At 44.6% G+C, this 26514-nt stretch overlaps 2 protein-coding genes across 4 annotated transcripts in view; one reads left to right on the plus strand and one right to left on the minus strand.

Moving 5' to 3' along the window:
- On the minus strand, positions 1 to 6060 carry LOC147272685 (uncharacterized). Of its 2 annotated transcripts, none has more exons than XM_086199594.1 (2): positions 6021 to 6060; positions 1 to 3269 (listed from the first exon to the last, which is right to left on the minus strand). In XM_086199594.1, exon 2 carries the CDS (start codon positions 3200 to 3202, stop codon positions 632 to 634), a length of 2571 nt encoding a protein of 856 aa, XP_086055720.1. In that variant the 5' UTR covers positions 3203 to 3269; positions 6021 to 6060; the 3' UTR covers positions 1 to 631. The 2 variants fall into 2 exon arrangements, with proteins under 2 accessions (XP_086055720.1, XP_086055710.1); XM_086199584.1 differs by lacking the exon at positions 6021 to 6060 and adding an exon at positions 3973 to 4235.
- Positions 3915 to 26514, plus strand: part of LOC147272686 (helix-loop-helix protein 2-like) — a 26645-nt gene continuing 4045 nt past the window's right edge. The window contains exons 1-5 of one of the 2 annotated variants that reach the window (XM_086199606.1): positions 3915 to 4048; positions 8782 to 8913; positions 20029 to 20077; positions 21660 to 21823; positions 23906 to 24023. The gene's annotated coding sequence lies outside the window, so the exon portion shown is untranslated. The remainder of the gene's footprint in view (positions 4049 to 8781; positions 8914 to 20028; positions 20078 to 21659; positions 21824 to 23905; positions 24024 to 26514) is intronic. The other variant, XM_086199616.1, reaches the window with a different exon arrangement.

Raw genomic sequence — 26514 nt, forward strand, 5'->3', positions numbered from 1 at the left:
GGGACATGGCGCTATTGACGACATTGTTGCGTAAAGTGCATTCTAAGTCAATGTTTAATTGCTTTCAGCCAGAGACACTGGACAAACAGTTCAAAGTATCCGAGATCTTAAACATGAAATCGATTCGGTCGGTTTCAAAGAGCTGTCATCATTTGTTAGGTTCTCAGAATGACACAGTAACCAAGATACCAACGACTGTTCAAGCACACAGTATCATGCTGTTTTAGTATTATTTGAGAGAACAATTTATAAGAAAATCAATAAAAAGAATCAATGCATCCATGCTTCTACTTATATCCGTGTGTACAACAGTACAGGTACTTGAAATACTTTGTACTCTCATCAAATGCCTTGCATCTACTGATTATCATATTGGAAACAAGAATAAAATATGATGGTAATGCCAAATTGGAACAGGTAAGAGGTAGAGGGTGTCGGTAACAGAATCTCGTTGTTTGCTTCCATCCATCCATTTTCTACCACTAATCATCCTGTTAAGGGTTGCGGGAGTGTGGGGGTGTGGAGCCTATCACAGCAGCTTTCGGGCAAGAGGTGGGGTTCACCCTGGACGAGTTGCCAGTCCATCGCAGGGTTTTTTGGGGGGGTCTTTGTCTTTACCGTCCTTCTCAGTTCACTTGTAGCGGTAAATCTTGATGGAATGATTCATGCTGTCTGACACCACCAGGTGGCCATCAGGGAGAAGTGCCAGACCCCTTGGACTACTCAGGTTCTCTGGCACAGTGGGCCAGCCAACACCGGTGGATGGGTACAGAAGAACACGATGGTGCTGCTTTCCCCAGTCCGCCACCAGAACATCCCCGTCACTGTCAATACAAAGACCCCAAGGGCACGAAAGGACGGGCCCCAGTCCAGAGCACACCCCAAGGATTCGGATAGTGTTCCAGCCCGGCTCCAGGACCCGAATGCATGGGACCCGTCCAGTCTCATTCCCCCGTTCTGACAGAGCCATGAGACCAGTTGTGAGACAGGCTGCCACCAGATAGGGTCTGTGGTAACCGCTCACCACCGTGCGCTCTAACCTGGCCCCCGTTTTTGAGTCCAGCTTGAGGGCGGTTAGGGTGCCACGCTTGATATCGGCAACCAAGAACTCATCCTGATGGGTCACAGTCACCCCTCTGGGAGCGTCCAGCTCTTCATTGGTAGAACCGATCATTGTGCCTCCAAATGTTTGCAGGAGGCGTCCGTGACGGTTGAACACCAGCAGAGCTCGCTCAGCAGCACAGGTGAGGGCGATGAGACCCTTTGAGTTTACAGCAACGTCAAAGTAGTTGCAGATGCGGGAGGACCTCTCCGCTCCTGAGGGGGACACCTGCTGTACAACGTTCTTCTGGAGATCAGTCACCTGAATGCGGGCGTTTCCACAATCCACCACAAAGAGCTGCCCTTTGACAGTTGCATGGACACCACTGGGCAGATTGAAGTCAGTGCGGCCTGATCCTTGTTTTCCAAACTGTTTAACAAGGTAAGCTGAGTCAAGAGCAGTTGAACCCCCCTCTTCCTCCAGCTTCCTTAATGGCGGCACAGCTTTCTCTTTCTTATCCTTGTTGTATTTCTGTGATTCCGTGACTTGACGTGTTTGGTCATCTTCAATAGCCGACATGGACAGAGATCTACTCACAAGCTGTGTGACGGCCGTCTGGGATCTGGAATGCTGTTCATCAGAGCTCATGATCTTCCTGTCTGAGTCAAACTCTGTGTCCTGTCCTTGTTCTAGTGCTGAGGTTCCTGATGTCAGACGCATTTTGTTGACCTTCCTGGTGGCTCCACTCTCACCCTTGTCACCATATATAAATGGGCGTAGATTTCCAGAGAGGTCAGCAGTGGACATTGAGTGGCAGTGGTGTTGCTTGAGGGATCCACTGACTGGAGTATTCACAGTAAAGGTGGTAGAGGAATCATCACTTTCCACTGGGGAAGGAGGGCTTCCACTGTCCACTGATGATTCATTTGAGGTCTTTTTCTTGGATCGTGCTTTTTTATTGGTGGTTTGGTCAATGAGACCGAGTTTGGAGATGGAACCTTTGGGCACTGTATTTGTCGATATTGCCGCATCGCTTAGTTTTTCATCAGTTTCTTCAGGAGGGCAGGATGGTTCTTCACATGACACAAAGACCAAGGTCTTCTGCTTTTTTTTTCCTTTTAGTGTGAAACGCCTATTTGTTCCATCGTGTTTCCCATCAGATTCATCACCTTCAGATTCTCCTTGGCTGGAGACTGGTGGGATAGCGAGGAAAAGGTCTTGTCCCTGTGTGTCTGAACAAACAGATTCAATTTCCTCATCTTGCGAGGACTCCGACGCTCGCCGATGCCTCGTTGTCGGAGACTTCGGTGATTTAAGTTCAGCCTCATTCTCTATAGAGCTTGACAGACGCAGTTTCCGAATCATGCGAGAGTTCTCACTCTTTGTCTTGGGGCTCTCCTCTGGATTGTGCCTTTGCCCAGATCTGTTTTGTTGTGGTTCCTTTCGAATTTCAAGAGGGATAATGTTTGAAAATGTTGTATCGCCTGAGTGCAAAGCACATTTTTGACCCTGGACACCACAAACACCAATGGGGTAGGTCATACCCTGCTCTCGGACATTAACTTCCCCTAAGCTTAGTGTCTTGGACTCAAGGCTTGGTGAGAAATGAACCCTTTTCAGTGTCAGAGAGATTTCCCATGGCTGGGTGACCTCTGCCACCCCTCTTTGGAGCTGATTTTTGTTGGCTCCACCAGCAGTACTGCCCCATCTTTGTATCTGCTCTTTCAGCTGCCACATTTTTCGAAGTTGCTGGTCAACAAGTGACTGTACAACTCGCACTGCTGCAGCGTTCTCCTTCTTCACCTGACTTAGGTGCCGCTGGGCTTCTCTATGATCCTGTTCAACCTTCTCCAGAAGGCGACGCTCCTCTCGCTGAGCTTCGAACGCTGCATTGTCCAACTCACGGTTCACCTCTTCCACTTCGGCCTGCTGTCTTTCCCTGAGGCTCAGAAGTTCTCGTTCTCCTTGCTCCAAGTTTGAAAGGGCCTGTGTCATCCAGGGAGGTGGTGACGTTAGAGATTCAGGGATAAAGATGGATTCCCGCGAGGTGAAAGATAGGGGCGGTGGGGATGTCACATCTCTTTGTCTCGGAATGGTGGGCGTCAACAGGGCTGAGAACCCAAGTAGGGCTCTTCTCTCTGAATGAGATCGCATTAGCATTGCTGATGGCAGATGTGAATAATCTTGACAAGATGTGCGTCACTTTTCTCCAGTGCAGAGTGTGTTCCTACAGGTAAAGAGAAAGCACACAAAAAAACAAAAACTTGTCATAATCAAATCTGGGATTCTATGTTACTTATGAAGAAACACCCAGGTGACAGATTTGAAATGTGACGGGCACGAGTTTAAAGATTCAGTTTGTCTGGAAACATCATTCATTTTGTTGAAAGAGTTGCAGAGTTGATGTCATATGTGCAGAAACATGGTGGACGAAGGCCAGTTTGGTTAGTGGTCAGTAATTTGATGAACTGAAGTACTGAATGTCATTTTGTAATCACATATAGTGTTTAGTGCTGTCCGTGTCGGGCATAAATACATAAATATATAAATAAATACTGATAAAATGGAGTTTTCAGTATTACTCTGTAAATTACTGTGTATGCTGTTTCCTGTCTTTTGTGAAGTGAAAATGCTAGATTCGTAATTCCATTTTTTCTGTTATCAACAGTTTCCTTCACTTTTCATTGTAATGAAAAAAATTGTAAGCAGTTATTAATATCATGTTGAAATTCAACTCATGGAAGTCATCATTTTCTCAGTGTCCATGTTGCTTCCACATTAGAAATTAAAAACTCATCACGACTTCCCTACTCAGAAATAACAATTTTCCAATACGACATGAATGCAGCATTACGCTTCCAATCGTAGGAGTCGGCAGTGCAGGTTTTTGTCTGGGTTAATCGTGCATCAATCAATTAATGATGTCTTACAGTTACAGTCGCGTCTCCCGTCCAATACCAGGAACCTCGGTGTTGGCTTCATCCCTTGTTAACGCCTGTGTTTCAGGTAATTAACTCACTGAAAGCATTGTGAAGCTGTCATTACATCTCAATGATACATGTTTTTCATAGTTGTTTGTTGAATGTTGTAATTTTACGAAGACGCGTTTCTTGCTAACTCAAGCTAGCTGCTGCTGTCGCCTTGCTAGCTGTTGTCCCGCCGTTATTTGCGGCAAGGCGGAGTTGTGGGAAGTCCTGACTTTATTCCCACAGAAATGTGTAAATGTGGCTATACCGTATATTTTTATACTCCATTCACATGAGTGAAGTTTGTATTTGCTTTCCTCTGTAAAATGGCACAATTCAAAACATGTAAGGCTGTTCATTTTAGGTGTTTTTTTTTAAATAACTTTTTAAGAAATCATGAAGAGGTAAAATTCAAAACGAGCTGACCGCATATTGAAAAATGATACCGACTGCTACATCTTAAAAAGCAGAGTTTGTTTTCACATTATAAAACAGTATGTGACGTTTATATGGTTTATAGTCATCCAGGGAATTTCTTTGACCCGCTTGGAGTTGTTTACTTGGCTTGCTTTTTTAAAAAAAAAAACAAAACAAAACTGGGACACATGTTCCCTGTGTTGCAACTTTATCCATCTCGCACCATATTCAGTGTCTCACTGCAGGCTAAGGTGCTCTCATGTAACCACTAGTATGTTTCCCTGAGGTCACCACTGTATTCAGCCATTGATCCCCCCCAACAATAAATGTCCCACATTAAACATTAATCAGCAGCTTACTAATGGATATCTAATATGCATCTCTGCAGTTCATTCGGAATATTTTCACTTCATCTTCGTTTGGTTCAATTTCACTGAAACAGAAAGCATCTCTTTGCTAAGTGTCTTTGTGTCACTCATCGTGAAACATCAACAGTCTCAAATAATTGCTTCCGAATGCAGCACAGACCCCCATTGTCAGTTTTGGTGGAAACAGCGGTGCTCATGTATCTGCTCAAAGCAGTGAAACTGAGCTCAGGTATGTGAGCGACAGCCTGCTAATGGGTCAGTTCTCTATTTTTTTTATTACGTTTGCATGACCCTGCGTATAGTTGTACATATTCTGACGTGGAGGTGCATTTGTGGGTAGGTGAGGGAACATGTTAAGAGTTTTACCCCCTTGGAGTTAAACAACAAGGCTTTTGCACACATGAAAGGGTGAGGTGTCGGTTTACGGGAGCACATTCACTATAAGGTCCCCCTGGAAACATGTGACCTCGCAGTGTTGGTGGATAAAATCTGACTCTCATGATGTAAAAAGATGTAATCTTTGGTTTGTTTTGTTGAATCCAGGACGGATAGATTTAGAGAAAATAGAAGTTAAAGGAACAAAAATGCTGAAACAGATGGAAAACAGCTATTTTAATATTTAAAGCTGCACAGATGAGATGAACTCAAAGAAGAATCAGCCTTGTTTTTTTGGAATGAAATACAGGTTGTGTGTCCAACAAATCCTTGTCACTCTCCTGGAGTGAGGCCATGGGGTCTACTCATGTTACACCCCCCCCCCCCCCCCTTTTTAATGTTGAATGAGAGGCGCTAGTTGCTAAGTTACTGGGTGATCTTCGCTGAGGTGCTGAGACTGTGGAATAAATGATACCATTCATAATTGACGGGACCATGCAGGATGTTGGGAGGCATTCCAGCATATGGAAACCAAACAATGGAGCCGCTCCGCACAAATTAAAGTGCTCGCAAAGAACTTAGAGCTCAAAACTGTTTGAAAACTTAAATGAAACATGCATAAAGTTGAGTTTAGTTTGAACTTTAAGAAACCCAAAACAAATACAGTTGAGGTAGGTATCGAAAAACCTCACCTAAAAGCTGGAGGTTTTGTTTTTTTTCAGATATCACATGCAGATACATTTTGTATCTGAAATCCTTTTTGAGTTATTGAACACTTTTCAGCTGCACACTTTAAAACAAACTCGTTGAGTTCACAATTGGAGCAGATTAATGAATAATTCTAGATCTTACCTGAATTGTAGGCGTGTGCTGCCTCCTCCGCTGTTCTCTCCACTCTGTCCTCCCACCTCCTGCTCATCCTCCCACCTTCTCTGGCTGTCACTCCCCCCATCTCCCCCCTCCTCTTTACCTCTTTCATTTCATTACTTTCACACTAATATGACTCGCAACGTGGCTGAGTTGACATATTTATTTATTAATCAGAAAAGACTAATCGTGTGGATTTAGTTTATCTAGTATGCAAAATTCAAGTTGGAAATCACTTTTGTGAGTTTGAGGTGAAGGGTTTGTAGGTCCAGTGTGTAGAGTTTAGGATAGATTATTGGCAGATGTAATATTTATAACTACGGAATGTTCTTATATGGAGCTGTGATCATTTTTCAGGCTTCATTTTTTGATGAATGGGTGAATATAACTTATTGTGTGTGTAACCTTTAACCTAATTTTGAGTGTTTTTTGAGAAAATGGACATTGCTTTTCACAAGTTCTGATATTTGCTCCGTTGAAGAAATGTCTGGCGTTGTTTTGACCACTAGATGTCAGTAAATACAAACCTTTAAAGGAAGAAGGAGCCTCACAGTGGATGTATTCTCTCAAATCACACATTCTCACATGTGCTGACTAAATATCAGGAACTACACATTCCGATTACCTAAAGCCATCTGTTTTATTTACTGCACTGGAAGAGATAACACACGGAGGCCGGTCGAACAGTGGAGTCATCCAGTGTGCTCTGAAGCAGAGACACGGCGGGACAAATGAGATGTTCAGGTTAATTTGTGTTAAGCACGTTTATGTAGAAAGTGCAATAAAACCAGGAAGCAGAACTCCGAGTGCTTAACATGGCAGTTCCCTGCCAGGTGTGGACCTGCAGAATATATCTGGATATTACATGAGCATGTTTTCAGGCAAATCAAAGAGGGAAATTACATTTTAAATATAAGTAGTCTTCTAATGCATTACACAGTGCAGATGGCTTACTTGTCTGTAGGTGGTGGTTTAGGAGGAGGCTATCTACAGTCTGTTACAGGTCTGCACAGGACACATTTGCTCCCAATTAAGCAATCACACATATACTGAGTTTCTCCTCCGAGAAGGTGAAAATCACCAGTGACCCTCATATGTTTTCTTTCACAATCCCTCCCACGTTGATTTTCAAACCTTTGCCAGGTGAAAGCTTTGGGAAAAATAGTTGGAAAACCGGATTCAATCATGTGATGTCTGGAATCTGTAAGAGCTGCTGTCAACAAGCTTTAAGAGAAAACGCCATTTTAGACGTTGATCTCTGAGTGTCAGTCTGTGTCCAGACTAAATATTCAGCCATGTTCAGAGCCCCTGGTTAGTGATCCAGTGGACCGCTCTTTAATGAGCCTCCACTCAGGTGATGTACATGCACATAAATAAGTCCTTGCTTCACTCTCACAGACCACTTGGCATGTTATTGGTGAGCGACAGTCTGTATTTACCTCTATAAATTTTGTTAAAATGAAATCCAGTTTTCATATGTTTATCTGCTGCTGTAGCTTGTGTCGACCAGCACATCTGTACAATAACAATGTGCTGGTGATGTGGAGGTGCTCCACACATGTGGAGCCCAGACCACTTCTGAATGTGGTGACGGGGGTACGTTCACACCTGGACCTGGAGCTGTGATCTGATCACTCGTGTATGGGCAGGTCTGAACAGGGCCATGTGGACTGTGTCATCATTGAAAACCGCACCCTCTCTGGCTGTATCTCAGGCTGATCCTGTATCTGGAGGCATGAGACGTCTCAGGGGTGACACTTGAAATCAATTACAGGTAAAAAGAGAAAGCGAAAATTATTTAGGCCATGTCCTCGCTATTAAGTGGAAAATCTTCGTCTCAGGTATAAAAATAGAATGGGATAATAATGTTTTGTGAGAAGAATTACGTGTAATTAGCATGATGTGCTCACAAGACCAAAAGACCAAACTATATTGATCCTCAATGGGGAAATTTACAGGTTGGGAAAGACAAAAGTGAGTAATAAATAGAATAAGAAAGAAATGGAATGAAGTACAGGGACCATAAATACACATTATAGACTATACTGAGACTATAAACTGTGTATACATCACTCACGTTTTACAAAGCAAATAAAACCTGGATGTGTATGTATGTATATGTATATGTGTATGTATATATATATATATATATATATATATATATATATATATTATAGATATTTATATTTAGTTAAAGTAGTTAAGTGTCATTTGAATGAAAGGGCAGAATATACTTTTCATATTCTCTTTAAGTGGCAAACAAACTATTATCTGGTCTAAATTTTTCATATTTATTGCTTTTACTTCTGACAAGAAGGTAACACTTTTTGTTCAAATTTGTTTGCACAAAAACTTTCTGGCAGAATTTCACCAAACTTGGTGGAGAGGTGCAGTACGAGCCAAGGAGGAACCTGTTAGATTTTGGGAGAAATCTGTGCAACAATGTAGCAACCAATGTCTTTTTTTTTGCTTTCTTTTTTAAAAAAAAAAATCAACATTCTTTCTATCCACTGATGTTGCCCTTCTGTTTAAGCAGTGTAACAGATTTCCTCTTCTCGAAGGAGCTTCTCACCAATTATCCTAACGCGCACACTCACGCACACACACACACACACACACACACTGAGCATTACCCCCGTGGACACACATGTCTCGTGAGCCATCAGTGTTGCTGGATGTCACACGGGGTCCTACAGGCGGCCTGGCTGGTGTTGTGACTGATTATTTCTATCTTGCTCTCTGTCAGGAGAAATGGAGAATTATATCGGCCTGAGGTGGCGTCAAGCTCGCTGCGTTATTGATACCACTGTTAAAAGTCTCCCATCCAGCTGCTCGCTTCACCTCCAACGTCTCTGCAATTAAATGGACACGGCTGTGTGTGAGTAATGGCCCCAATACTGTAACAGAACAATAATGTGATTCAGCATGGCAGCATAACAACCTGAAATATATGTGTGTGTATGTATGGGTGTGTGTGTGAGAGAGAGAATATATATGGGTGCGATACATGACAGGGAAGTTAATGGGTTATTATTAGCGCTCCCAAACAAATGGCTGCATCAAAGCAAAGCAGTAAGTGGACTTGTTGCAAACAAACAATTAAAAAACAAGTCTGCAAGCTTGCACAGATGGAATTAGAAAGGCGGTCAAGAAAGTCATATTGCACTCTTCTCTCCCACTTTGCATACAGCAGGCAATATTAGGTGATGAATATGGTAATGGTCCTCATTCTAGGGGGACTATCTCCTTTCAGAGGGGAAGATCTGGTTCTGCTGTAGATTCGATTAATTCCTCTTCATGCCACTCCTCATTTTTGTGTCCCCCCCTCCCCAAAACTCCCTCCACTCTCACCCCACCTCCCCCTTCCTCTCTAACACTTTCAGGCCTATGATATTAGATGAACAATCGCAGAAACAAAACGAGCTGGAACAACCAAGATGGGAACAGATGGCACGTAATTGCCTGGTGGAGGAAGCCAGGGAGTCAATTTTTACCCGTCCTGAGGGAGTTGCAGTTGCAAGGAAAGGGAAAAAAAGTGCAGGTGCATTTGTTTTGATCAGATATGGCCTAGAGGAAGCGTCTGAAAAATATTCATCACACGCACATTAGGGTGAGGGATTTAACAAAGCGTTGTGGGTGAGACCCGCGATGCAATCATGAGCTTTCATCAGGGCAAGGAGGTGCATGTGTGGCAGAGTCAAGAGCGGCAGATGCATCACAAATTAATATCTCACAGAAGTGTTGCAAAAACTGTAAAACTTTCAGATGCTAGCAGTCTGTCCCAAAATTTTGCCAAACCAATTTTACGACTGTGTGACAAATAGCAGGAACAGTTTGGACAAACTAATATTATTCTTATTTATTAGCTGCAGTCCAGTCTAGTCTGACAAATTGATTTTTGCTGTGTTTTAAATGTGGATCCTTTATTATTCTGCCAAATTTAAAGGTGAAATTTAAATGGTTGTTGATATCTGTTAATTCCTACTGAAACATTTTAATTGATTCTCATAATCTTCCATCAGAATTTATTTTACCTGACTGATCTAACAATGTGAAGACAGGTTCATAATCATTTTAAAAGAAGCCTCTGATTATCCTCCTTATCAGTTTCTCAACCAGCGGGCTGTGGCCCATGAGTAGGCCAGGGGCACCCTCTAGTGGACCTTTTTTCAACTTGAAGCTCACTTTTTGCCAGGGTAATTATTTTTTGAGAACATTAATCTGGAAATATGACGCAAAAGCATGTAAAATTGATCAAAATATTAAAACGATAAATGGGTGCTTCAAACAGCATTAATCTGACTCACTCAGTTTGTGTTAAAGTGTTAAAATTACTATTTAAAATAAAAACACTACATTTTTACATAAATACAATCTGGATTACATTCAGTTTCTTTTTCCTTCGAAAGTGTGAATCGATGGATTTAGAGGTAGAGAAGGATGAGAACGCCTGCTCCATATACCTGCCTTGATTTTTAAAAACTGATGCTTATACCATGATGCAGATTTGAATTAGCCAACTGGATCAAGCAAAGACCGTCTTAATCTATATGTTAATTTAGAATATGTTAAATTGCACAGATTCAATCTGTCACCTATGTGCCAAAAATTGTAGAATTACAAACATGTGTAGTTGAGTTGGAGGACAGAAATCAGTTTTTACAATTCATCAACCCAAAGTTGTAAAAACAACAAGTTGGGGTTTTGTGGGTGTTTGTGCTCCAGGTTGCCAGGCAACCAGGAGATGCTCGGCCGCGGAGTAGTCCTGTCTACAACCCCAGTAACTACAAGTTACCATTTTGACAGCGGCTTTACAACTCGTCCCAAATTTAACAGATTTGAGCGTCAACTCTCAGGGTTGAAAAAAGGGGGCAGAATTGTACGTTACATTCAGGAAGTTTAATTCTCTTTAAAATTGTGCTTTATTCCAAGTGATGTTAGTCAGCCTGATGCCTCCAGTATGGCTGGACCAGCTGGTGAACTCTGTCATGACTACAAAGCTTGGTTGACAGTATTTGTCTGCGCCCACTTCATCCTTGGACATGAATCAGTCACATACTATCCTGAGATGAATTCCTTTTACTCAGCCCTCTAAGCTCTGACCACATCTGTTCAATTACCAGCATGGAAAGTGCATTACCATTGGCTTTGTTGTTGGAGATGCTTGATTTTCTTAGTAAAAAGCAGATGAATTTGTAATGCTGTGATCTACTCTGTTGTGAATCTCTTGAGCGGGTCGAGGCCTGAGATCAGAATGAGCATTTTGATGAGCTATAGGCCGTCGCTTCTTTTTACAATCCCAAACTTGCGCTGCCTGCCCAATATCAAACTAATAAATTACAGCCCCCGTCTCCCACATAACTCACTGATAAATAAAAAAAAGGGTTTGCCATAGTGTGCAGCTGTGACCCAGGGTTACCTAGCAACAGGTCATGCCCAGACGTGATGCTCAAGGTAGAGATACACCTCTAAGGAGCGAGGGAGGAGGGAGGGATTGAGGTGGAGGAGCACTGGGGGGGAGGGAGGGAATGGGTCTCATCCTCTCTTTCTATGACCCTTGACAGATAGAAAACGCACTCAGAGGAAACGGTGTTTGATTGACAGGGATATTTGAGGAACCTGAGACTCCTTGGTTTCGACATTACTGTTGGCTGGCCAGGCTGAACTGTGGAAAACACTTTTGTGTTGTTTAATGACACGACCGTCCAACAAATCCTGTCATAAGAGCACTTTCCATCTAGCGGGGAATATTTTAAAATGTGGCCCTAAAAGAAAATAATCACAGTGTTGTTCTTAATCCCCCCGAACAGTCCCCCTGCATCTTGCTTTATTTCTGCCACACGTTGGCCAAACAATCAGCTTTCCATCCTCTGTGCTCAGAGAATTGTTTGATGAAAACCCTAAGTGACAGGCCTAAAAAGATTGAGCAATAGCACAAGAGACGCACATCCACAGCGGTGTACAATGTCTTTGCCAGAACAGTGTGGCATGAAAATGAGAGTCGCTGTGTTCAGTCCACGTCCCCCCCCATCCCCCACCTCCTCCTCCTCCTCCTTCTCTGCCGTCCTTCCTCTGTTGCCTGTGTGACAAACCCTCAAGGGGACTCTGCAGCTGTGTGGGGTTAGCACATGGTTGAGTTAGGGGCCACACACACTAACAAACAAAGCAAATATGGAATATTTATGGCTGCATAAACTGTAATAAGTTATGTTTTAATGAGATATTTGAATGGCATGATTTTTATAAGGCAGCACTGTAGCAAGAGAAGAGAAAGAAGCACTCTGTCAGTCACATTTAATCCTTGCACTCCATCGTGTCGTTTAAAGATTAAACTTCAAATAGAAAAAGTTGCCAGAAGTGATGAGGTCACTCTGATGTTACCTCTCAGCATGTTGGTGTCATTGATTATCACCCTACTCTTTGAATCCACGTTCAACTCTGACTTGGTTCACTCAGAGATGAACCAAGTCCTGATTATCAGGAGGACCAGGCTTTATCTGGAACCTGGTCCAGGGAGGATGAGGCAAGGAATGAAGAAACGACGAGATCGATTTGAAAGGGCCCGTGATTAAAATCAATTAGGAACCAACAACAGAAGGTGAAAACACCAGAGACGTGATTCTTAAAACCCAATTAAGGTTTGGTACCTCGTTTGTAGGGGAGACCGGACCGAAATAGAAGAAGGCTAGAAAAACAGGCGGAACGAGAACAGGTCTTGTCGATAGATTTGCTATTTCAGAAGTACAGTGTTGGTCTTAGAGAGGACAGAACCCCACCTTTTGACTAACAGGTGTCTGAACAGATGACAGATGTGTGTCACTGATCTATGATGATGATCGCTGGATGCAATCAGATTGATTCCCAAACCTGGTGGTGGGTGATACGAGGGGGGATGATAAACCTCCTCGTAGACAGTGATAATTGGCAGCTGGAACACACAAGGTATGCCATCAGAGATGGTGCGAGTAAAACGGGCGTCCATCACAGATGCTAACAAGTGTGATCAAAAATACATAGTCTGCAAGCGCCCCCCTGATACCACCGTCAAGCCATTTTGGATCTAATTGCAATTGGTCTCCGTTATGATCAACGGCAAGTCACACCTGCTCGCCTTTAGCTTTCGTTTCGCTGATTAAGCTTTCAAATTTCATCAGCATCAAGTTGATAGATATGAAATTATGGGGTAAATCTGTTTACTTGTGGTCAACACCGTCCCATCTTTCTTCCACTTCCACTCCCTCCCGCTTGTATTTTTCTCCTCTCTCAAATCCGATTTTTCATCATGCATCAAGCAAGGAAAGAGCACAGAGAGGTTAAAGAAAGAGCAGCCGTGAAAGACACGACAGAGCTCATAATCTTGTAAAACAGAGCAGGAAAATCAACCCAACTTCCCCCCCACTCCTCCCTCCGTATCCTCACCTTCCCCACGTTTCTCCAAGAGTGCGAGTGACAAAGCATCAAGAGGAAGAGCACCAAGCCTTCACTCAAGACTTTGCACCCAGCGCTCACCCAATTTACACCTCTCCCTTTCCTGCAAACCCCACCCAAGATCCCATGGTGACTGCACCATGCTTACCGTCACCTCCCTGCTGCCATGGTTCTGTGTGAGAGAGAGAGAGAGAGAGAGAGAGAGAGAGTGTTTGAATGTGTTTGTTAGCATGTGTGTGTACTGTATCCTGGTGGGAAGCAATTTAGACCTTCAGACTGGGTACATTTATGTTAAGTCTTTTCTTCCTCAAGCTACAAGTGTAGAGTTGTGTTAGTCAGAGTTAATAATTGAAATTAGGTGACGAGATGAGAGAAGGTTTCTACAGGAATATTAAACACATCAGGACATTTTAATACATCTTTGGTTTTTAATGTGTGTGCAGCAGAAACACCACCTGTCCGCCGTTTGGCATTTCTTACCTAAAACTAGCTGCTGTCATTGGTATCAGTATCTGTATCAGTATTAGTGTTAGACCTTCAACATGTGAGGGGCGGTCTTCTTTCTGTTTTTCACTGCAGTATGTCAGGTGTCCTGGATCTGTGACCTACAAATCACTTCCAGTGCAGACATCTTGCCTTCAAAATAAAAGCAGCAATGTCTTATTGCTATTTTTACAATTTGGCCACAGCTGGCTTTGAGAGACTAATTCTGAGAAGTTCTGACCAGATGCTAGCAAAAACCTGTGTTGTTTGTTGTTTTAGGTGAGAAATGCTCCGAGCCCACAAATGTGTCTTTATATCAGGTTATACTCGTCAATGCCGGTGATTGTGATGTCAAACAAAACCCAGTTTGTTATTTATAAGTTTGATGTTCTTAAGTGGGTTGATCTGTTGTCAACCTCAGCATTTGTAAGGACTGGAGCTTCATCCCCCTGGTGAATTCATGTACAACAGTCATGGGCTGTTTTTTTTTTTTTTTTTAAATTTTATTTTTTATGCCTCTTACATGCCACACAAGTTAAATCATATGTTATTGCATTTGTGTTCCTGCACAAGCCAGGAGACAAACCACAGTGTGAGCCCCTCCCGATAGATGAGGACATCAGTGTTGTAAGGGAGTAAATGAGCAAATGTAATGTACTTACAAGAGTGTGTATTTGTCAGCAGGAGGATGCTCTACCGCAAACTTGTTTCATGTCAGCGGAGGCTGCATCAGTGGCCTAAAAAAACCACAAACAAATCTGCACTCTCACTCTAACCCCCCCCCCCTGCACTGAACCATTACAACGTGACGATAAAAGAGGCTAAAAGAATCATAAAAAACTCACTGATAGGGTTTGAAATGATGTACCTACTGTACGCAAGGCCTGTTTAAACATCTTGACAGGATTAGAGTGGAGTTAAACTGCTTTGCGGGTGCAGTTAATTGAAGCGGATGAGGTTTTTAATAAAGCGTGCAGTGTTAGCAGCTGACAAATGGCTCGGCTGACACACAGGGGAAATTGCATTTAATGGCATCAGGTATGTGCTTTGCTGGAGCTTATCACATTACACTGGTGGGTGCACATACACACATGCACACATGCATACACACACATGCATACACGCACGCCAAGCTTTCATCTTCAATTGTCGGCGTGTGTGTATATATGTGCACGTTGGCCCACATAAACAAACACATGCGTACATCAATTTGCGCTTACCTGAGCCAGTTAAGGTGTTTTCCCTCATGGATTTCAATTATGGTTCAGCAGGATGCCTTGTGGAGAGCTGAGAGAGACACAGACTAGTGATGTTTATGCTTCTGACATCTTTGTTGTTTTGCACTTTTAATTCAGGCGGTTTTATATTTGCAAGCTGAAAACACAAAGGTCGGCGATCAGTTGACAGACTTTATCTAGGGTAACGCTACAGTTGTACCATTTCACTGGCAATTGACTCTCTGGTTATGAAGTGATCACTGAATGGAAGGCATAACTCTCTGATAGTCCAATCCACCTTGAGAACCCAGAAGCATTTAAACTTGCTCAATTCACTCTCTTGATAGCTGTTATTAATGTTTAAGACGCTTTGTGTAGTGAAAGCTCACTTGAAACTGTTCCTTTGAATGTTGAGTAGCTTTTTGCTGATACATAAATCATTGTATCATTCGTAAAAACTTGACACTAAATGAGAAAAAAATATTTAAACGTTGGATTACATTCACATTTCAGTTATAGGGATGTTGCTGTTTACTTTTTGAGACAGTGGTCCATTCATCCATCCATGTTCCATACCGCTTATCCTATAGGGTCACAGGGAGGCTGGAGCTTATTCCAGCTGACACTGCATGAGAGGCGGGGTTCACCCTGGTCTTGTTGTCAGTCCGTCGCAGGGCCATCAGGAACAATTAGGGGCTCAGTATCTTGCTCAAGGATACTTTTACATGGTCATTGTGGGAAGTGAGGATCAAACCAGCAACCCTTAGGTTTCAAGACAGCCACGCTACCTCCTAGCCACACCCCAAGTCAGTGGTGATCATTGTAATATTTTGAACGTATATTCAGATAATTTATCTCAACTGCTACAGTGCATCTCTACCATGAATGTGCTCTCTAGTGCCTCGTTTCTATACATCTATACAGGTTTTGCCCCCTGCAGGGCTATAAAAATATTTGCTTATTAGTCTGAGGTGAGAAGCTAATTTTGGCTTTTTTTCAACAACTACTACAGCTGCAGAAATAACAATAGCCTGTTAGCTAACTCGTAGCCTGTTAGCTTGTTTTTACTAGCCCACTCTCCATGTCTTACTGTACCCACAATCCTCATGAAACACGTGAGGAAGAGGGCTCACTTTCACTGACTTACAATGGAGATAAGATTAATGCAAGTATATGTCACTTCCGTTTCGACCACTCTATTATTCGGGCTAAAGATGGAAAAACAAGATGTTATGAGTGTGTTTAAGTGGCCTTTTGGCCCTCGTAAAACCTTGTGCCTTTTCTCTGAGATACTTGTGTCTTTGGAACAATTTGGGTGCCACAAATGCAAGAAACTGTCACAAAGGACAACAGGACAACATGAATTATTTCAAGTGATATGTCGGGAGAGACCGCTGCATTGATGCCCTTTAGGAGTTGTCAGTTTGATATCTCACCCAGTAGTGCACACAGACACATGCTCAATACACACAAATACACACAGGCCGGCCATAGAGTGTGTGTGTGTGTGTGTGTGTGTGTGTGTGTGTGTGTGTGTGTGTGTGTGTGTGTGTGTGTGTGTGTGTGCCTACAGTATAAGAAATTCCTCATATAAGAGAACAATTAGAGTGTCTCATTTCCCCCTAATATCAATCATGCAGCTCATGAATAAAGAGAATTAGGTCCTCATGATTCCATACAATTGCATCTGCCCTTTGAGCTCCCCCTCCGATTTGGGAGCGATGCCTCTTGGGTATATGGCGCTCTCATCACCGCAACTCAGTGTGAGCCTCCGCAGTCAATAATAGGGAACAAAACAGAGGCGGCAAGGGCCCGGTTTCAGACTAGATCAGATCCTCTGGACTCGTGTCACTCTTCATTAGGGAGGCGGGGTAGCAGGGGACGCCCTTAAGGTGAGGATGGCCACAGAGTGGGGGGGCAAAGGGAGGGGTGGAGTGGCAGCTGTGGAACAATGACAGAATCTGTGTCCAAGGGCCCCTCAGGCTAAACACCAGCTCTCCTCCACCCTGAACTGATCTCTCGCCTCTAGACCCAGTGAGGAGGGAGGGAGGGAGGGACGGGAGGACAAGAGACAGAAATAGACCAGTCACACTCAGTGGACTTTCCATCCAGACTTGCTGTACTCAACACTCAGCTCAGCTGACATTGATGTAACACATCAAATCAATGTGTCTAATGTCATATTCATAGAAATGTGATTGGTTTACTTCAGGCGTGGGTGGGTTCGCTTGCAGCAGCAGCTTGGATAATGTCAGGTATTAATCTTTCATAGCCTCCATTAAATTAAGCACTTTGATTCACTTATTATTAATTTAAGCTGATTGCTGCAATGTTGGCGTACATGTTAGCAAAGGCAGTTACTAAAAGATACCCCTCCCTGGGATTGCCATTTAGGAAGACAGCGATCTTCTAACAGGGAAATAACCATTTGTCAGTGCAATTATTTACACTGCAACTTCTCAAAGTGATACAAGACATTATTTTCTATTCCTAATGTACAATTTAAGATGATTTCACGGTTAATTAATTCATTGTTTGGTCATTGTTTTGGTCCATAAAACATGAGAAAACTGCTCCTTTTTTTGTTTCCTCCTGGCTCAACTGAGCAAAATTTGACAATAAGCATCAGCTCTGACGTTCAGATATGTGATACAAGCATGTTCACCGTAAAGCTCAGTTTCAGAGGTACCTGCAGGATTTATGTTAATTAAGTTAAATGTCTCAAAACACATCTGGAGTGGATAGAGGCAGTTAATCACCTACTAAGAGTCTTTATTAGTCACAGAAAAGTTCAACAGTTTGGAGCCGTATGACATTAAGAAATCACAGTTGAGACTGAGATTTGAGCAACACATTTAAACCATCAACAAACCTAATACCCTGGTCTATTAAGGACAATGAGAGCAGCGACGGAGGCCGCGGCGCTCCCCTTCCTCATGTAGGTGGCACACACTCGCCTTATTAGCCAGGTCAAACATAATCAGTGATAGACACGGCAGGGCTGCTTAATTATGGCTGGCAGCTGGCAGGGGGGGCCTTCCTTTAGGGGCAGGGTTATGCCCATGCATGAACCCCCACCACCACCTCCACTCCACCCACCCACGCTGCCCCAAATGAAGAATAAATCTAACCTCCCTTTTGTTTAGAGTGAAGCATGTCGCAGCCCATTCATTTACAGCGAGGATAAAATGTGGGCAGAATTTGGTATTAATAGAGGGGAATGGGGCATTAAATCAGTGTAATTGTAGGTTACTCGTGTGTGCGTGCGTGTATAGCAAAAAAGGCAGTCTTTTTCTGTGAATCAAGCTTCAAACAAGCAAAGCAGCTCAACCACTTGATGGTGCAGTGTTCTCTCTCTCTCTCTCGCTCTCTCTCTCGCTCTCTCTCTCGCTCTCTCTTTTTCTTCTTCTCAATATTATATCACAGAAAGCCAGACAGCTTGTTTGCTCCAGTTTGGACGACACAACAAATATATTCACATGGCAGCTTCCTCCCAACTGGCCATCGTGAAAAGGCACTTAAGCTCCCGTCGCAAACAGCTTGTAAATCTGCACTTAAATGAGAGCCAGCGAGAGCCCGACTCCTGCATGTCTGCCCGCCTGCTGCGTCACTGAAGAGATATGGCTTCATGAAGTTTGTGACCAGTGCAGGAGAGACAAACTGCAGCTGATATATTGTGTGATTATATTGTTTCTACTCCCAAAATTCTGCCCTGGCTAAAATAGTCCGTGCTGTAAAATACAGCTGTGTGAGATGGAAAGAAAGGCACTGTTTGAAGCCGCGAGCAGTTGTGCACTCTGATCTCCCAAGGCTGTCAACACACACACACACACACACACACACACACACACACACACACACACACACACACACACACACACACGATTCAGCCCCCTCTGTATATTGATCCACTTGATTCTGCCTCAATGAGATGCAGACAGCATCTGAGCGCTCAGGCTGCTCATAATCATGAAATAACACCCCGCCGTATTGAAACCTGCCATAGGAAGGAACAAATCAGATAATGCAACAGCCGGGATAATGAGCAATATCAGATGACTTATCGATGTTGTCATGCACGGCTGTAATGAAACATACATGTGTTGTGGGATGTTCACTATTAGCTGTGCTGGAACAGGCACTACATGTTATGTTTTTGTTGTTAACGCAGCTCCAGCGTGCAGGCCAAGTTATAAAAGCAGAGGAGCTGTGCACTTTTGAAACAGGACCTTGGACAGCGCTCCAGTTGGACTCAAGGCCTGCTCTCTGCTGTGTGTGTGTGTGCATGTGTGAACTTAAAATCAACCTTCTTCTCTGTTTGCCTTCAGCCTCTCCCCCATCACATCACAGTGTAGCCATGGCAACTATTCTGATCGATTCCAGGGCCATCTAATACCAATGTTTCTCTAAACCAAAACTTAAACAATCAGGCGGTCGTCGACGACTCGCTGGTTGAAAATGAAGCCTCCAGCAGAGCGGGAAGGAGAACGGTCTTAATGTGAGCAGTGACAAGCTGCCGAATTCAGCTCGATAAAATTGTCCTGCTGAAAATGAGCTTTACTGACAGATAATACAACAAATAATAACATCAGAGAGATAATAGCAAAGCAAGCGTAGAAAATAAAATCTCATCCAGACTTTGGTGCTTGCCCAGCAGCTGGAAGGGAGGGGGGGGGGGGGGGGGGGGTACGGGGTAGTTTATGTGAGGAGGGACATGTCACATTTACTTTATGTCAACAGGCATGGATAGCTGGTCAGGGTTCAGAGTTCATGCTGTGATATTTCACTATGTCTCGCTAAACTCCCAATGTTTGTATCCAGGAGCTTTGTTTGTCTTTATCTTTGCTGTGTCTTTCTGTTTGCAGAGCAAACGACAGGAAATCGCAGACAGGAAAAGGAAGACACGGAGAAAAGGTGAGTACAAACTGGAGAGAGGGAGAAAGGATGAATGAAGAGAAAGCTTATTATCAGAAAACAGATGGCCCCGCAATTCACTGTGGCCCCACGGGGACTTGGAGGGACAACTCTTAGCACCTCCGGGTTACCCGCACTGCAGAGAGGGGTGGGGTGCTTAAACACGACTCTGTGTGTGTGCACTTTTGTTTGTTAACTTGTAAACAAAAACCAAATTGTGGCATCTCTGGCTGGGTGCCATTCTTGCAGCGATATGGCTTTAATATGTCCCCGGAGTTCAGGAGTTAAACAGTCTTTTAGGTGATTTTGTTCCAACTGAAAATTCATAGTTTAAAGAGCCTACGTGTAGAATCTAGTGACATCTAGAGGTGGTATTGGAAACATGCAAACATTCACCAACCATGAGGGAACTGTGAGGCAGATTTATAGGGTCATTCGATTACATTTCTATTATTCTAAATCAAATTATCACAATTTGTTAGCCTCCATGGCTCAAACACACCTAAGACGGAGGAAGTAATGTCCAGTGGTTGATGTGTGTTGTCTTCAGCCCAAAATGAGCTGGTTGTGTGCCATCATAGATCCCTGGAGGCCTTGTATACCTCCTCCATGAGGCCTTGTGCACAACAAGAAAACAAGATAGGCCAGCCACGAAATGCATGGCACGGTTAGCTGCTTGTCTTGTGCAGCTATTGTCGTCAGGTACGGCAGACCTGGAGTGTTTTTGACTCAAGCGAATGTAATACCACAGTGAATTAGAGCAGAACACACTTTTCCAGCATGTTCAAATAGAAACAGTCATTATTTTAATGATGCAAAGACACTGGTTTGTCCTCTCTGGGCTTCTGTAGCAACATGATCGGATGTCATTATTAGCAAACAAAAACACAGTTCTCAGTTTTGTTTGATTACACACTAATGGAAGTATATATTGATTTAACTTCTGCTTCCAAATCCTACACATGGCTCTATGTAATGCTTTTAACGGGGAAAATGACCTCATTAAGATTTTTTCGTCAATGGTGAAACTACAGAAACAGTGGCAACAGTTCTGTAAAGAGACAAACAAACATGTGGCGTCCCCTCTCATCCCACCCAGCATCAGCAAACCCATCAGTCAGCATCAGCTCTGGACGAGGTAATGTCACAATATCCGTAAAATGAGATCTCACACACGCTCAAACATTCACACCCCTCAGTGTATGTGCGCATATGCAACTGTGCAAGTGGACACACACACACAAACACACACACACACACACACACACACACACACACACACACACACATACACATAGATGACAGGCAGTGAGTGGAAATGAAGGATTTGGAGTTCCATCCCGTTACATTATGCAGCAGATGGCGTTCAGGCCAAGCCCGGCCAGGCCTCTCCCAGGAGAGAAGGAGTGAGAGAGAAAGAGGGGAAGAGAGAAGATGGGGGAGGTGTAGAGAGAGGCGTGAGGGACAAAGCTGTTGTCTCTGTTTTTTCTTCTTCTTTTTTTTTTCTTTTTACTCGCGTGGACGCACATGTTTGTTTTCTCTTTTTCATTTTTTGACGGACTCCCTCTTGGTTCGCCTGTAGGACAGAGTCCTCGTCATCTTGTCTCCTCGTGTCTCCTCTCTCCCCACCACCGCCACCCACCCACCCATGCCCAGCTGAGGCTACACCTGAGCCCAACCATGGAGGCCCAGACCCCAGCTGACCCTCAACCGAGAGGAAGGAAGCAGCGGACAGAGGAGGGAAAGGTGAGAGTGCAGGAAGCAAGTCTGCTGCAGGTAACGTGCTTCTGCAGCGTGTCTCAGACCTTATGATGGAAAAGTTCTATCCTCAAAGTTTCTGACTCTGAAATGTCTCTCTATAAAGCAGCTCTACACCTCAATTAATTGGAATGAAATTCACACACACATGCACAGCAGTTGACTTGATCAAGTGCCACAATCAATACACACACACACACACACACACTGATAAACACACATACAAAGCGGCCTGTTAAGTCCCCCAGATCTCTGCCCCCGGCGCTTTTTGTTTTGTGTTTTCCGAATTAATTGAGCCAACGCTCAAGTGTGGGGCCAGATGTCACTGCGACCTGTGGGGATTATTAGAAATCTGTTTCCCTCATTGTTTATGTGGACCCCTTCAAACCACAATGCCTCACACTCTTCCCGCTGAAGTTTCAGGGAGAAACAAGCCCCAAACCAGATTGTTAATGTACAAAATAACAGTCTGCTGCTCCAAAAATGGACACTGAGCTGAACATCGACATGTGGGACTTTCAGGGACTTTTCTGTCCCACCTCCAATGACTATGGCCTGTGCCCAATGGCCACCAGGGGCCCCCTGATGCCTCCCAGTTTGGCCAAAACAGCGCCACACTCCTTTGGCAAAGCTCTGGACCTAATGAACTCATCAGCCAGCTGGAGGCCCTGGATGGAGGGACAGGAGCTGCTCGGGGGAAGTGTGGGCCAGAGGGAGAGAGAGAGACAGAGATCGGGAGAGAGAAGGGGCTGGGGGGCTGGGGTGCTAGGTGAGGGAAGATGGAGGTGAGGAGAGCTCACCAACATGGTAAATGAGGCAGGTGCAGCTTTGGAGGGGGGGCTGGGTGCCAAGATAGGAGGGTCAGGGGGCTGAAAGGAGAGAAGAAATGTAGGTCTGTGGTGAACAAGATGGGATAGAGAGGTAGAGAATGAGAGAAAGACTGGATCTATGACCTCAGGTGATGAAAGGATGAACAATTATTCCAGCAAAAGGACAAGAGGAAGGAGATTCACTGTACTGAAACAAAATTAATCGGCAGCTTTTAGCAGCAGCGGTCCTGGCAACATCAGCTCAGCTATGATGCACACCTGAGGGTTCAAGATTGTGAGTTAGCAGAACTCCCTTCTGCTCCTGAAGCAGGAAACTGGATCCGTGTGCTATTAAGTTGAATGCTGATTATTTTTATTCCTTGCTTGTAACCCGTATTTATGCCAATTGTAGCATTTAATGGGAGAATAAAAGATGCATTTTGTGTGAACTGCAGAACAGCTGGGTCGTTTGCTGACTCATAATGCCTCCTCTCCCTCCTCTCGCTCTCTGAAGTCATCACACTTACGTGCATCATCACATCATCAACAAGATTCTTACCATCCTGCATGCTGCTCAATCAACAAACTCCTCATCCTTCCTCCCATCCCTCACTGTTGAGCCCCAAGAGTGCTGCTCCTACTGAGTGCGTGTGTGTGTGTGTGTGTGTGTGTGTGTGTGTGTGTGTGTGTGACTGCATGACCATGAGAGAGAGAGAAAGTGAGCACCTTTGTGTGTCCATATGTGTCTGGGTGGTGGAGAGCGCGCTGGGCGTCCTGCTGGGAGCACAGATGGTGCCGAGGCCTGCCACAGCAGCGCTGACGATGGCCACATTCTCACATGGGACCCCCAGCTTTCTGAATCCCACACCTCCTGTTCACACACACATATGTGAGGCCAGGGTCCAGGCCACTGCCTGTTTCAATACCCTGGAAGAAAAGACAGAACACAACACATGGGCAAGTTGGCGTTCACACACTGCCCAGAGTGTTTTCTTATGTGTGAGTGTGTATCTCCAAGTGATGCAAATGTGAGAAGAGTCAAGTTACATCACTGTCAGATTTAGAGTTTCTGGGCTGCGGATCGTCACTTGGCTAAATGATCAGTCACCTCTGTTGCCTCCTTTTTGTGTCTAACAAACGGCATTTTCTCTCCCACTTCATCTTCATTTTTGCACTCCTTCATTTTTCTGCTCCATGCCTGCACTTCCCCGTCTTCTCTATCTGGCCTCTAATTTCTTCTCTCCCCTTTTCTCTCTCCCAGATGCCCCCTGTGGCTCACCGTCCACCGGAGAGAAGCCTCATACATCTCCTGACAAAGTGACTAATCCTTCCCATTTCACAGCTCCATCCCACTGCTCCCTGGGAATGTTCAGAACCGTGTGCGTGAGTGTGTGTAGTGCCGTCATGTGATAGGTGTCAGGTGTGAGTTTTGTCACATGAGTTCAAGGTGTTTTTTTTGTTGTAACAAGCGTCTCAGACAGCTGCGGGGTGTTCTGAGCTCTAACTGATTAGAGAAACATCTCCATTACAGGCGGCTCATCAGGGTGTCCTCAGCGTCTTGATGACAGCTTCTTTAAAATGAGCTCTGCCTACTTATGAAGGGTCTTCTTTAAAAAAGACTTCTGTGAATACTTTTTTTTTTTTTTTGCACCAGTCTGGATTACAATTTGATCCTTATCAGAAAAGTCAGGTTGTAAATTTGCATCTTATTTCCTCAGAAATATTAGGCCTCAGCTGGATGGCTGGTATAAACCCTGCAAATAATAATCATAGCCATACATCAGTGAAGAGTTTCCTGCTAGTTCTGCGTGATTATGGGAACCTGGGAGGGGATTCATGTTCCCGTAGAACTCTCTTTAAAGAAATATTTCCCCTCAAAGCGTTCAGATGCAGCATTTTAAGAGCTGTAACAGGTTTCATCTCCTCAGTGCTGGCTGTGGTCCTCTGGGTTTTGGAATCCATTCATTCTCTAACCCGGGTTCAGACCTAGAACCGTCTGACTTTCCCATTTTGACATTAAGAGCATTTGCATGATCACAAAAAACAAAAAAAAACAGCAACATGACCGAACCTGAAAGTCTGTGCGGTTTCTGCAGACAGCAGCGGTGAAAACCTCTGCTCTTCCACTCTGTAGCTCTCCCAGCACTCCACTAGCTAGCCACTAAGGGCTGGTTTCCACTGGCTCTCTTCGGCTCAAGTCAGGTGGGGTCGGGTGGGTTTGGCCCCGTTTCTACTGGCCCCAACACGGTACTAACTGTCACCATTTTGCTCCCTGCTCCGCTGGGGTCCCAAGTGAGACGAGCTGGGACTAAAATGTGACGTAAACACATAGCGGGTGCTGATTGGTAAAGTCTTTTATAATTTCCTTTGGGTGTTCTGTTTTGCCACTTGAAGCCTTGCCTGTCTGACATCCCTCACTTTTAGTTTGAGCAAAAACCACTGACCCAGCAACAGGCATCACGCTGCCTCCATGTTGTCCATTGTTGTTGTTGTGTCGCACACAAATTACGCCAGGGAACTCTCGGCCGGTGAGTCCACCCACGCTGATGTGGTACCCAGTGCTAGTGGAAACGCACCCGTACTGAGCCGAATTGAGCCTGTGGAAACACGCCCGTCTCTGCGGTGCTGAGCAGGTACCTGTAAACACTTGCCTGCTGTGACTGGAAAATGATGCTGATGAGAGCGGAGAGACTCAACCAAAACAACAGAAAGAAGCCACAACGCTGCTCAGGTTCTGGTAAAAGTTACTTAAAAGTGATTTCTGCTGCTGATGTCTGAATATTTAAGAACTGTAGTTACGTTTCCTTAAGTGAAACAACGTGAAAGAGCCTCTCCTGGGAGTTGGTTTGTGAAAGCTGAAGCAGCTTTGTGGGGATTATATTTGAATCATTTGCATCTCCATCCAGCGCGAGTTAAAGTGCGTAAGCCAAGCATATAAAGACTTTTACTGGCAGACTCATGACTCAAGCGAACATCATCTCTCTGGTGACTGAACCTCCCTGCAGTTGGCCTCCCTGTCTCCAGAGTCAGTACATCAGCTGTAGGATGTAATTGCAGCAGGCACAGACAAAACAGCCTAGAAGGGGTCCTTCATGTCTTTGGCCAGGGGCTTTACAGACTGAGGAGGGGTCTGGGCATCACAGACCACCATGCATAGACCATCTCTGCTTCTTCGTCTGTGGAGCAATTAGAGTGCGTGGTTGTGTGTGAGAGAGTGTGTGAGAGAGAGAGAGAGAGAGAGAGAGAGAGAGAGAGTGTGTGACCGTGGGCTCCAGCTGTCAGGAGGCCTCTGTCTCCTGGTCCTGACATGTCTCCGATACACCCCGCTGCGAGTCTCTCTGTGTCACACACACTCCCTGAACCCGGCCGGAGCCCAAGGCGAGCTGTCCGTCATTTCACACACATGTGCACATTCTCTTTCTCTCTCACGCACACCCACCCACCCACCCACCCACACACACACACACACACACACACACACACACACACACACACACCACACACACACACACACACACACAGAGTTTTCACTGATATGATCCTTCTGGCACTGTAGTAGTACTTCTCTGTCTGTGTTTCTCAGTGTGGGTGTGTGTGGTGGCAGTAAGCATGGCGGTGGCTGCGGGCCACAGCAAGTCATCCGTGCTTCCCCTTATCATTTTAATCACCTCGTTAGGCGCAGCTAGTCCCCGCACTTACTGGCCACTGCCTCCTCTCTGGAACCGTGCCCTCCTGACCTGACTTTGGTGGTGCCAGGAGGAAGAGGTGCTTTAGATGGCAGTGGAACTTCAATCCCGGGGAATACACTCCGTATCTGAGCGAGGTCGTTAGTCCAAACATCACACCTAGTAACGATATGCGAGAAGGTGT

Source organism: Aulostomus chinensis, chromosome 1 (genome assembly GCF_037954235.1).
Source record: "Aulostomus chinensis isolate RoL2024-O1b breed Wild chromosome 1, RoL_Achi_v1.0, whole genome shotgun sequence".
NCBI lineage: Eukaryota > Metazoa > Chordata > Actinopteri > Syngnathiformes > Aulostomidae > Aulostomus > Aulostomus chinensis.